Source organism: Primulina eburnea, chromosome 13 (genome assembly GCF_022965805.1).
Source record: "Primulina eburnea isolate SZY01 chromosome 13, ASM2296580v1, whole genome shotgun sequence".
NCBI lineage: Eukaryota > Viridiplantae > Streptophyta > Magnoliopsida > Lamiales > Gesneriaceae > Primulina > Primulina eburnea.
The window spans coordinates 34,737,453-34,751,390 of record NC_133113.1 but is presented as its reverse complement, the minus strand read 5'-3'; the positions used below and the strand labels follow the sequence as shown (position 1 = coordinate 34,751,390).

At 35.3% G+C, this 13,938-nt stretch overlaps 1 protein-coding gene across 2 annotated transcripts; it reads left to right on the top strand.

Annotated features, from left to right (window-relative positions):
- The first annotated feature begins 3,958 nt into the window (after positions 1–3,958).
- On the top strand, positions 3,959–10,076 carry LOC140808834 (protein ESMERALDA 1-like). Of its 2 annotated transcripts, none has more exons than XR_012113023.1 (10): positions 3,959–4,588; positions 5,454–5,523; positions 5,871–5,938; positions 6,041–6,129; positions 6,653–6,850; positions 7,509–7,713; positions 7,790–7,957; positions 8,669–8,836; positions 8,973–9,149; positions 9,499–10,076. XR_012113023.1 is itself a non-coding variant. In XM_073166128.1 (10 exons), exons 1-10 carry the CDS (start codon positions 4,223–4,225, stop codon positions 9,653–9,655), a joined length of 1,680 nt encoding a protein of 559 aa, XP_073022229.1. In that variant the 5' UTR covers positions 3,964–4,222; the 3' UTR covers positions 9,656–10,076. The 2 variants fall into 2 exon arrangements, 1 of the variants encoding a protein (XP_073022229.1); XM_073166128.1 differs by having other exon boundaries at positions 3,964–4,588; positions 8,959–9,149.
- Positions 10,077–13,938: the final 3,862 nt, after the last annotated feature.

The following is a 13,938-nucleotide window of genomic DNA, read 5'->3' as shown; positions in this document are numbered from 1 at the left end:
TATCTATTTATCACGATAGAGGTCCCCTTATACTAACTAGTCTTCCCACTTTCTGAATCACAGAGAATTACTGGCAAGCGCACTAAAGTGACATCCCATTATTACCATTCCAAGATTATATTCTGCGTTCATCTTCCCTTTCGTTTTCTCGAAAACAAGTAAGAGCACTTCTTACAACTATTTTAAGATTCTGTTTTTCCGAAGAAAGAAAAATCATCCAACCAATTCAACATATCACTGGCTTATTTAATTACTTCGATTTCATACTCTATTTATTTATTGATTATAGATTCTGCTCCACACTTTTTGGCCACAAAAAGTAAATGTGATGTTCTGGACTCTCTTCTTATCCTCACAAATAAAGCTTGTAATTTTTTCAAGATCTCATATATCTCGAAGGTTGGACATATGTCAAGTCATCACACACACACACACACACACACACGTGTAGGAGAACAGCAAAGCATGCCTCTTGTAATGTAAATTCCTAAAAAAATCATCTTTGATACATCAGATAACCAGATTCCAACTCTTAGGCACCACCAGCCTAAAAAAAAAATATCTTGGGCACCACCTTCTTTGCATATTCCTACAATGGCCTACGCCAAAAGTGGGGTTTGTTTTATATGGATTTTACGTTGGGTGGTATTGTGGGACAAATCATATGCTAGATTTTTACCTTGTGATTGATCTTTGAAAGAATAAAAAGAATATGGTCCTCTCCCCCCAATTATTTTTCAAAAAGATGATGGATGTTATCCATCCGTTTTTCCTTTTATGAGCCAGACATGAGGATTAAGAAGACAATTTTTGGGTTACTTTATTTTACAAGCTGTGAGATATATATACATTTTCTATAACGTAATGATTGTTTAATCATGTACTTTATAGATGTAAGTGTAAATTTGGTACTTCGTCTATATATTCTAAAATATATGATTTAAGTTTATATAAGTATTATGTTCAAGTTGGTGGAACATGTGAACGATTAACTAATGATCACGAACCAACACTTTATCGATCGAGCATGTCGCGCATAATTTGTCCAATACGATTTATCTGATTAGCGATATTTGTAGACTACTTTGTGACTCAATTTGTAACAAATAGTATCGGTTGCGAAATTTAATATCATCAATATATATATATACATATAATTTAATTCCTAAGTTGACAAAAGAAAAAAAGTTAGTAGCCATCTAAAGTGGGAAATATATGGGGACTGGGGTAGGAAGTTTGGGGGTTAATTTGATAGTTTTGAATGGAAATCTGAAGTGATCACGGATAAGTAGGTGATCGGCCATTGAAAGATTGATTATTCATTATTCGGTCTGATGCGGGCAACTCTTCATAATTTTTATAAAAATAATATAGCTCAATCTGATCAAATTCTCCCCAAATTAAAGTATATTTAAATTATTGTGAATTTTTATTATTATTATTATTATTATTATTATTATTATTATTATTATTATTATTATTATTATTATTATTATTATTATTATTATTATTATTATTATATGAAAAGGATTTATCAAGTTATTTACCTAAATGATTGAATTTGTAATTGATTGGACAAATAACCAAATCAAGATATCACATTATTGAACCTATGATTTGCCCAGCCTAACCTCTGCCCAGGTTTCCTACTTTCCTTTCCAAATCAAAACCGACAACCCCTAAAAAATAAAATCAAAAGTTATTTGAAAAATGAAAAATGCAAAAACTATTCAATAAAACTAATAAAAATAGAAAGTATCTAAAATTTTTAACTTTACATAACTATTTATGATAAAGAAAAAAATAAAAATAAAAACACATTATGCCTAGTGTAACGTAATAGACTACTTAGTGCACATACATACAAACACGCACAAGCCACCACCAAGGAGTTGCATGTGGACATAAACTGAGGAGTTGTAATTTTTATTATGGAAATTTTAATAATAATTTTTTTTAAACATCAACTTACATATATAAAATATATGCGAAAATGTAAGAGGGGCAAGTTGCGTACACATATCACACCAGCTCATGTCTGTTGTTCTTCGTTTCTTCCCTCAACAATTTTTAATATCCATTGTTTGTCGTTTTATAAAAAAAATATTATAATTGATTATAACATTATAATTCAATTTTTTTTTAAATCATATAACAGCACAAACAACATGTATTCATCACTCTCATGATATCGCGTTATCGCATCTCCATATATACACAAAAAATTTGATTTATCATCATGCCTTCCATGAGGCTTGAGTTGGTTTTAAGCCCAAAATGAGTAAATTCAGTTCTCAACTTTTACGTAGCTTTGGGCCCAATGCTGTCAGTGGGTTCACTTGGATCCTATGGATATTTTTCTAAAACCCTTGCCGCATTTAAAACTTCTTCCTCTTTTATAACTACTGGATCCTTACCCACCCACCATCACCTTTTGAGGCTTGCTCGAAAAGCCTGACCTATAAAATATAAGCCATGGCTGAATGGTTGGTCCCAGCTCTTTCTGGTAGAGGATATCTTGCCGCCACAAAAAATAACAGCTGCTATTCTACAATCAGAAAAATCACCTAAGCTACATTTTTTTTTTCCCTTTTTTGGGATTATGTTACTGCTGTGGGACGATGGCTGTATAATGTGGGATTTTGTGGGTTTGTTCTACAGTTGAATTCTGCAAAAGTGGTTGTTTCTCCTTCCTGAATATGGTGGTACCCAAGCCAAAATGGATGGATGATAGGGCAAGATGATTTTGGTATACTAGCTCTGTTTTGGTATTTAGTAAGTTTAAAAACGTTCTTTGAGGTAGTATTGCTTTGTGCACAAATTGGCATTAAAGCTTAATCAGAGTTGAAGAATCTCGAGTTTGTATTATCTTGATGCAGACCATTTGAGAACCAGCTAATGAGATTCCTTGGACACGGAATTGAGAAAATTCCATTTTGTGGTGATAGATGTTTAAACTTTTTGATTTTGTTCAGTGTATTGTTCGTGTTACTTTACCTTCATGCTGATCTACAAGTGGTAATGATTCTGGATTCTCTGATGACTGGATGTGATAGAATAAATCTGTGCATTTTAGCCCCCCTTGTCAAAATTTCTGTGCCGGATCATTGATTGCTCACGAATCTATGAACAATGAAGCTAGTGAGAAATGAGAAAGAAAGATTAGGAAACGATAGTAGTTTGGACTATATGGCCAATGAAGCAGTCTGTATTCTCATATAATCCTTTAGCCAGAGATTGAACTTGTACACATTCCGCATCTTGGTAATGTGATACTCATTTTCAGATGTGTTAAATTACAAGAACAAATTAGGGTCGAATCTTGGAAACTTAAGCGTGCTGTCATCAGTAAATAGGACAAATCAGATATTACTGTGGTCGAAGATTATGAGGGATGTATGTTTTTAGTCGAACGGGAGTTTCCATGTATGGTGAATGATCGATGTGTCCAACTTACAATTATTTCGAACATCAAGAAAAACTCCCTGGTGCTTACATCCAAATAGCATAGTACATATTCTTGAATCTGTTGTAGAGCTGTCATGTTTCTGTGTAGGTATGCTGAACTATATACATGTGCGTGCCGTACGGCGGAGGGTCTAACATAAATTTCTTGCAAAAAAACAAACTCTTCTACCACCGGATCCATCTGTACATGAAATACGTCATGTTCTACATTCTTAGAATATTTAGAAAAGCGTCGTTAGCGTGCACGTAAAGGTACCTAGGACTTTCATTATCTCCATCCTAAACAAACCATTTAATATTAATATTTATTTTAAAGTTTTAATGATATATATACTGAGCCAATAAGTATCAATTTTTTTCTTTTTAAAAAGGAGTTGCTATTGAATAATTTATTAATACAATATTTAGATTGTGGCAGCTGTAAGTTACATGTGAAATGATAAAAAAAAAAAAAAAATTAAGTCAATTATGATATAGAAATATATAATTACAAATGTTAATCCAATAATTGAGCACTAAACACTTGCTAAAATAATGCAGAGAGAGGGATCTCAGCCTGGAACCCAAACAAGCCCTATTCCTGCTTCACTCCCTCTCTTCCTCGGCTTTCTTTCCCAGTCGCGGTTCCTTGCAAATCTCCATCAGAGCACGTGCCTACTCCCCTCGCGTCACGTGCCCATCATTTCCACGCTTTTCCTCTATTCATGATTTCAATCATTTCCCGCAATGATATTGCTGTGAAGAAAAGAGAGCGATGCAAGCTTACAATCGCCTACCCACCAGCGGAAACAGCAGCCCTTCCTCGCCCCCAGCCTCGCCAGTTTCCCGTTCGCCGCGTTACCGCCACCGCTCATCCAGACCTTCCCGAGTCGCCGCGCCCAAGACACTCGCGCAGCGTCTCACGTGGATCGTTCTCTCCGTCCTTTTAAAACGGCAGGGGATTTTTCTGTTCGCTCCGCTGCTGTATATTGGTGGGATGCTGTTTTATATGGGAACGGTGTCGTTTGATGTCGTCCCTGTTATTAAGCCCAGGCCTGCACCCGGGTCGGTTTATCGAAGCCCGCAGCTGTACGAGAAGGTCCGCGCTGAAATGGACTCTGATAATTCCTATGGCGATGCGGTTAGTGGGATTATTTTTATTTTTAAAAAAAAGAAACGGTGATGTAACCGAAATTGATGGGTTCTAGGTTCTTGATAGTGACCTGGCTGTTTGGTTATTTTGAAACATTTTTCTTTTTCGTTTCATATTGGTACATGAGTCATCAGTCTTTGCTTAATACCATTCAAACTGGAGCTTGGAATTTCCATGGCACATTAGCTTTTGACAAGATAATTTTTTATATGGTGCGTCGAAATGTTGAGATGAATTTAGCAATTTGATCGAGTACAAAAGGGAGTGTCATTATTTTAAGCATCTGTGCTCTAAGCTTTCTGTTGTTGAGATCTCTGAATCACTTCAATTGTTTCTGCTTGGTGTGGCTAATGGATATGATTTGATGTCCGCATTTACTTTGTTTTCTTTGCTGGAATCGCTTCAATCGGCTATATCTATTTGACTCATTAAAATGTGCAAGGTTTTCCATTTTATTATGATGGTTTCTTCTGGCTGATTCAGAAAAATTGAATTGAGTAAAAAGAATGGCTATAATGGGGTATTATATATTGGAGAAGAGAAAGATCCAAAATTTCACACCAAAACGTTGGTTATTATTTTCCTTCACATCCTGATTGTGCTACTATGTGACATTTAAAGTATTATTGATCCATGTTAGTAGATTGATGTAGAAGGGATATTGTATTAGGTTATGTTCATCGGGTGTATGAATAAGTTAAGTTACTCAATATTTTAATATGCCCTTAAATGACAAATTACGTTTGCTGGGAGAATATAAGTTGCAATTCTCTTTTACTTTTCTTGTACCTAAAAAATGTCTCTTAGTTTTTCTGCTGAGTTTTATTTATAGAAATCTTTGATTACTTTGTAGATATCAACTATATGGAAACACTCTTATAAAGGTGGTGAATGGAGGCCGTGCATCAACAAGTCCACGGAAGGTTCTAAACTTTCTCATCATGAGAATTTTTTACATTCTCTGTATTTGTTTTCCTCTAAACATCAGATAATACAAATCTAAAAAGTAGACATGAATGGAGGTAATGTAGTCAGGATGTTAATGGTTCCCTAATTTTATTTTGATCACGGTGTTGATTCCTCCTTTTTTTATTCTGTATTGATTCCTCCATTTTGTTGTTAAACTTCTTATATTCGCTTCTGTGCGATTATATGAATCTGTTATTATGGAAAGAGATTAAGATGTTTATGTTAAGTTACATTTAAATCTGTTCTTCGGAAAAGAGATTGAGATGTGTATGTTAAGCAGTAGATCTACTTATCGTTGCAGGCTTGCATGAATCAAATGGATATATTTTTGTCGAGGCCAATGGTGGTTTGAATCAGCAGAGAACGTCGGTATGCTTCGTCAACATCATGAATTCCTTTTTACCGCAGTTTGTGATTTCATAGTTTTCCATTTGTTGACATGCTATTTCTCATTGGTGCTGGCGCTTCCAGATATGCAATGCGGTGGCTGTGGCAGGTTACCTAAATGCAACTCTTGTGATTCCGAACTTCCACTTTCACAGTATTTGGAGAGATCCAAGGTGGGTATTTTTATTATCTGTGCCAAATCTTGCTGCCAAAATCTATTGCTATTAACTTTTTTTCCAAAAACTTGGTGCATACATGAAAACGATATCAGATAACAAAGAAAATTAGTTACTTTATATGAGTTTGAAGTTACTTGGCTTCTCTTCTCTAAATACTTTTCTTATATCAAGAAGTTGTTTATCAAATCAATAATTTCGAGTGTTTCATTTTCTACTGTGGATACATAAAAATATTTCACTACCTGACCAGAATGCCAAGTTACATGTATTGTGTCTATAAATATTTGAATACAGTAAGTTGATCTTTTGCAATGTATTGTAGTTTCTGTATTCGATTCATATTTATGTGTTTCAAAAACATATGTTTGTGTAACTTGAATGTCAAATTGGCAATCGATTCAGAGTATTTGCTTTTGGGACATTGAATAAAACTCGTGGAAATTTTTTAAGGTGCATCATTTTATTCTTGTTTCAAACATATTGTTGTCTGTGTCTCTTATACCGTTTCTGTGTGCAGCAAATTTGGTGACATATACGATGAAGATTTTTTTATGAAAACCCTGGAAAATGATGTCCGGATAGTAAAAACTGTTCCAGGGTACATAATGGAGCGATTTGACTATAACATGAGCAACGTGCACAACTTCAGGATAAAAGCATGGTCATCCATCCAGTATTATAGGAGTACAGTACTTCCCAAGTTGCTAGAAGAGAAGTGAGTCCTTCTGGCTAGTTGTTCTCATTCTTTGCCTCTCTGTGTAATGTGTTATGTGGCAAGCAATGAATTGGAAATTGTCTTTAACTTACATAGTTGATTACTTATCTCCTGATAAATATAGCTTCAAAACTGAAATATGTACAAAATTTGAGTTTTCAATGAGTCATATGACATCTCAGTGTGAATATTTTTACCATCTGCTTGTTCTCTTTTCTTCTCTCTTCTTTTACAATTGTGGCTTTTCCCCTTTTTCCTTGTTTCGTTTTTTCTCTGGGTTCGTGTGGTGCATGATGACTGTCCTAGATTCCTTTTAGTTATATTTCAGCAAGTACATGTGGGAATGAGCATGATCAACGTGAAGCAAACTGTAAGAGTTGGATACTGATGATATTGGAGTTTATCTTATTTCCTTCTCCTATTGCCTCTACTTTCATAATTTCATTGACATTAAGGCAATTCTGTCTCATTTTCTAGCTTAGTCCTGTTGCATTTTCTCTTTTGAGCATTTGTCTGTCTGTTATTGTTTAGAGTATTTATCTCCTTTTTGTGTAATTAGTATCTTTTCTCACTCATTCTTTTTCATTACAAATGCTTGAACATTTTTCCGTAGTTTTTTAAATTTAAAGTTTCTACCATTTGTAACTTGTCAATTCAGGATTATAAGGATTTCACCCTTTGCAAATCGACTATCTTTTGATGCTCCTTCGGTGGTACAACGACTTAGATGCTTGGCAAATTATCAAGCTCTAAGGTTTTCGAATCCAATATTAACTTTAGGCGAATCTTTGGTTGCAAGAATGAATGAACGAAGTGCAAATAATAGTGGCAAGTATGTCTCTGTTCATCTTCGATTTGAGGAGGTTAGTTGGGGTGGATTAGGACATTCTTTTAGCTGAACACTTGCAAAAGCAAAGTGCTGAATATCTTCTTCTTTAGGATATGGTCGCCTTCTCTTGTTGTATATATGATGGTGGGAAGCAAGAAAAAATTGACATGGATGCTGCAAGAGAACGAGGCTGGAAGGGAAAATTTACTAAACCTGGTCGAGTCATCCGTCCTGGAGCCATCAGATTAAACGGGAAATGTCCCTTAACACCTTTAGAGGTATTATTATCTTTTTCGCCATCTTTCAGTTTCCTTTTTATATTTCTTTGCTAGCAAGTTTGTTTCTGATGAACCATGAAACTTCTCTATATTTTCTATTATACGGCTGCAGGGCGTTGATTACCTACGTAGATACCACAAATTTTTTGAGTTTATAAAAAGACACTGTGGTCTTTTTAAATGAGCCAATCATGACTTGTTAAATTTCGGAGTAATTTTTTTAAAATATTGAATAACCAATCTATTCATTTCAAGCCTAAGATATGAAAAAACATTTATCAAAATGATTTGTTTAGTTGACATTTTGTCCTTACGAATGTTTAAAACACCTACTACCTCGTCGTTGTTCTATTTTTTTGTTAATCAATTTGATTGCAAAATTGGTTAAATGGCAAATTGTATGTCATGTATAATGTTTAATATTTTAAAGAATATAATAAATATAAATTACTCGAGTAAATACAATCACATAAAAAAATTGCGCTGTTATTAATTTGGGTGTTACGACAGTTTTATTTCTCAATTCACTAAAAGAGTTGTGTGCCAGGAAGCAAAGTTAGGTTGCGGAGAATTGTGGGGAATTATGATACCTTTGCATCTTTTCAGCGAGATCCATCACAATACTTCCATTTGTATATTGTTAACCTTTTTTTCCTTTGCGATATATATAGTCTTTCTCTGTTTAATCCTTGAATTCCCATAATTGATTAGGTAGGTCTGATGCTACGAGGGATGGGCTTTGACAAAAGTACGTCTATTTATTTAGCATCTGGAAGGATATATGACTCTGAAAGGAACATGGCTCCGCTGCTGGAAATGTTTCCGTTACTCCAGACAAAAGAGATGCTGGCATCTGCTGAGGAACTAGCTCCATTTCAGGTCTAAATCTAATCAAAAATTGGTTTTACATCTTTGTTCTCCAACTCATGAGAGTACTTTTTGTATTCGCTTCTGATTCATCCCACTCTGTGACACTTTTGACTCAAGTTACTTATTTTCAGAATTACTCTTCCAGAATGGCTGCTATAGACTACACTGTTTGTCTTCACAGTGAAGTATTTGTTACCACTCAAGGTGGAAATTTCCCTCATTTCCTTTTGGGGCATCGAAGATATCAGTATGGTGGACATTCACGAACAATTAGGCCTGACAAGAGGAAGTTGGCACTATTATTTGACAATCCAAATATTGGGTAATACTTTTAGTTTCCCAAATGTTTGCGACTTGGTGTTATGACAATCCAGGTGGTGGTTTCACCACAACCTTTTTTTCATTGTCGATAAAGCTATGGTTCTTTTTTGGTTTGTTTTTAACCTTGTTATCTAGTATGTCAATTTTGAAGTATATTTGTACCTGTTTATTAATTAGTATATGAAGTTTATTTAAATTCTGATGACACCACGCTTTGCTACACAATTTCAATGAAATTCTATTTTTTAGCATGGAAGCTAATAGTTTTACCTTTGTCACTTGAATTTCTCTTTTCTTTTTTTCCTTTTTCATATTATAATACATATTTTTTTCTTGATTCTTTGTCCCAGATGGAAAAGTTTCAAGAAGCACATGCTTAATATGCGCGGACACAGTGATTCAAAAGGTATAGAACTGAAGAGACCGAATGACTCTATCTTTTCACTTCCATGTCCAGATTGCATGTGCAAATTGAACAAGTCCGAAGATTCAAGATCGGTGACATGAATTTTGCAGTGATAGAACCAGATAAGTTGTTTTGTTCCCATCTTTTGCACGGTTGCATCCTGGCAAACCACTTTATCTTGTTTGCGATTAGTTCATTTTTTGCCATTCCTTTTGGAGGAACGGCAGATGCTCGAATTTTGGAACGGCTAAAGGCGTCCGTTCTCTGGTACCTGTTATCCAGGCATTAATAATCCGTCAATTCTTTGTCTCAGCTGTTGTAGTTAACAAGCTGTGGGTTGATAGTTGATACAAGAGGCCGTTAGGGATGATATTTCTGCGCTCTTACTGTACATTAGTGAGCTGTTCTTGACTAGACTAGGGCTAACAGGATTCACAGTTTTGAAATTTAATCCAAGTGTACAAGCCATTAGAAGCAGAACGAACAGGATTCATTAATTCAAGTTCCCAGTTGTGTTCATTATTAATTGCGTTGATTTTCACCTCTAAAATTGCAACTTTTCTCTTTTCTTTTGTTAAATTTTTCCTCATGAAATCACGTACTATGACAAAGGGGACTAAGAATTTTTTTAGAATTAATCCATATTGTAATTAAGGGTAAATTTGAGCTCGTGGAGAACGAAGAGTCACTCAAGATTCAGTCAGGTCAACATGTGAAGCCAAGAAACTCTTAATTAGGTAAACTTTACTTTAACTATTTTATTGTCATAATTATCACATTTTGCCTCTAATTTTTGGCATAAATCTCATTTTCGTGACAGCTATGCAGGTAAGAAATTTTCAAGTATATATATATTTATGTGTGTGTGTGTGGTGTGAGTTGGGGGTGGAGAATGCCACAATTGAGCGTTGAACCTGAGACTTCGCCCCATACTTCTGTGTCAAATGAGCGGCAAGTGTTCCATTAAGTGTATGTATTCTCATTAATTATTCAACCCTTGAGTCAATGTAGAATTTTGTTGGTGATTGTTTTCGGACGGGAGCAGGCAGGTCAGAGGCCAGGACAACACCTTCTGAAACTTTTGTGTCTTCATTCTCTAGATTCTGTCTAAAGATTGCATTGTCGGTCTCTTGACAGTAGCTACTGTTATTTATCCAACATATATAATGATTTAATTATTATTTAAAATAAATAACAACATTAACCACCATTTGATCTTTTCCATATTATTAAATAATTTATTGTGTTTAGTTTTTCTAAACACAGAAATATGAGGGGATGTGACCACCCAAATATTAGGAATGCACATTTCCATCAGTTAGAACATAAAACAAATTATGAAACCCTTTCGTCAATTATGTGGTAAGAAACTAAAAAAATCGTAGTCAACTCTAAATTTGGGTCGATGATTTCTTGTAATACCGTCTTCCTCTTCGATGGGATCAAGAAGTTCGCAATTATTAATGCTTCCAACTGGAAACAGCTGAAGAATTCGATTGTTTTCTGGAATACCTCCTTCAAAATTCTTTAAATCGTCATTCTTTGACGGCATCGATATGCTAAGATTTAGTGCAGAAAACGAGTTCTCATTTTCTTGGGCTGAATAAATTATTTGCGCAGAAATTGGAGTGGGAAACATACAAGTAGCCAGGTCGAAGTTGCAACATATGTCTTTTTTTTTTTTTTTTTTTCTGCCGTCTTCAGCTGCAAATTCATTTCATAGTGTCATTTGTCCAACAGTTTCACATTCGGATTCTACTGCTCTTATGTGTTTGATACAGAACCCTGCAGAAAATATTTGAACAGTTAATGAAAAGCTGAGCGATTTTGCACTTTTCCAAAGAAACTCTAAGCTTTTCGTGACAAAAGAGCCAACAGAATGTATAAAATGCAGGTTTTGAGGACTGTTCTTTTACCATCGTACGAAGCCAACCCTGCCCTTTTTTCAAATGTTTCTTAGTTTAGTTATTTATATAATAGTACAAGTTGAACTGGACGATCATCCAATCGTGTTATTAGTTTCGTTTTCCAAGAATATTAACCACCATCGCGAATGAAAATATATATAGGTTTATTTTAAAGTTATATTATATGACAACGATTTAAATTAAGTTTTGAGATGCATTTAGACGCTCGTTATCCTGGTTACTAGTCATGTCATGTAAGTGTGTTTCCTTGACCACTTCTGAAATAAACTTCTGTGGTACCAGATCCATTAATTAGCTAGGGTAGATAAGACAACAAATTTCTTGATATTGAGGAACACATACAGACCTCTGAAGGTGTGCCGCCGTTTGAGCGGCAACCCATTTTCTTGGGATGTTAGCTTTGCATGTATTTCTTACTAAATCCTGTATATCAAACCAGGCTGTGGTAAATTCTAAATCTTTACATCAATTCTTTCAAAAAAAGACACATAACAATGAATGAATGGTACGGTAACAAACATGTTGCATGCATGCATATGTTTTTCTATACTAGAAGGTCAAACAAAATTTAACTCGATTATCGTTACTCGAAAAACTCGGTCAACATTCAAATTTCAAACCTGACTTCTGTGTGTTTAATCTAGATATTTTTGCACTCACACCAACCATTTTTTCTTGGCTCCTTATTTTTCTTATATGGATAACATATTTTGCTCAGCTGTTTCATTGGGTTCAACACAATCCATCTGTTCAGCTGATAACAACTCGAGCTAGCGGCGTTTCTTCTGCCTCTCCCTTGACTTGTGGTTTTCTGACCAATAAAACACATTTTTGCCCTCTAGCTATTTTACCAAATCTTCGAAGCCTGCCAGCAATTTGATTGATCTGTTCAGCCGTTGGAGTTTTGATTTCTCGTCTGTACATTTCTTCGAGTGCCTGTAATTGTTCTGGAGTTGGGTTCCATCTTGTGCTCGCTAATGGCAATGTATCATAACCTTCTGCACCTTACAAAGGGCCGGGACGGAATCGGAATCTTGATTATGGGAAGAGATCATGTTCATGATTTGTTAATAAAAATTATACGAAATTTGAATTTTTTTTACATTTGAAAGGCGGCTGATTGATATATATCCGTATACAATAAGCCACGTCAACCGGTGTACAATATCCATATACCATAAGGCCGGGTAACGAAACTAAAAATCACAGACAGATATTTGTGTGTGTGGTTGAAGAATGAAGTACCTGTAAGGATATTGGGTAACAAGGGGTTGGAATGGCAGATAATTTGCCTCTCATTGTTCCTGTGCTGCTACTAATTAATCGGCGCAATATTCAACCGTCGTCTTCAAATCTTTGGAATGATAATTAGGCTCCACCATCCACATTGTGAGTGAATTTGATTGTTTGTGACGATATCTTTTTATAATGCAAATTTGTGCTGCATGTATAGGTGATGGGTTTATGTCAACTTGAAGAGGGTGCGTCGTTCTTATTGCTAACAATAAAATATATTCTCCCTGCCCTGCCCAAGAAATGTAGGCATATAGGGTGTCTGAGATTCAGGGAGAAAGACATAACAGGAAACAAACGAAATGAATGGTGGACGAGGATTGTGTTTCGAAGAATAGACTAGTAAAAGGACTAGGTTGACCTATACGTACATATTTTTATATACACTCAGATGCACTCGGACAGTCGCTCCTCAACTGTTACATGTTAGCATATAGCCATCTGTAATATTTATATTAATTAATCTACGTCTTATGTAGTTGTCTTGTAATTCTATTAGCATCCAGCTTAATATTTTCAGTTAATATTTTTAGTTAGTTAGTTAGATTGTTTGATTGGATAATTAGAGTTGGTTAATTACTTGTCAGTTAGTAGTTAGTAGCATTAGAGAGTAGGTATATACATTGTACTGAACTGAAAGTTTTGGTGTGAGAATAATGAAGCACATTTTCCACGGGAAGTTTTCTCCCATGTTCAATATGGTATCAGAGCTAATTGCGCTCACTCAAATTCGCTGCTAGCAAGCTCCGGGATTCTTCATCGGAGTTTTTCTTCGTCGGATCTCTCAAATTGAAGATTATAATCTGGCCGATTTCTTCGTCTGATTTCAGCAATGGCACCAGTGACCACTGCATCTGAAGATTCTATGAATCCCTATTACATACACCACTCCGACAGCCCAGGGCTCGTTCTTGTATCTCAATTGTTAACCGGAGACAACTTTACGTCTTGGCATCGTGCTATGACTATAGCTTTATCTGTGAAGAACAAGATAGGTTTTGTCGATGGATCAATTCCCAAACCAGATGATCCAGTGCTCTTAGTCTCATGGAAACGCAGCAATGGTATTGTTGCATCGTGGATACTTAATTCGGTGTCAAAAGAAATATCCGCGAGTATAATTTTCACAGATTCAGCTTTGGATATTTGGCAAGATCTCAAGG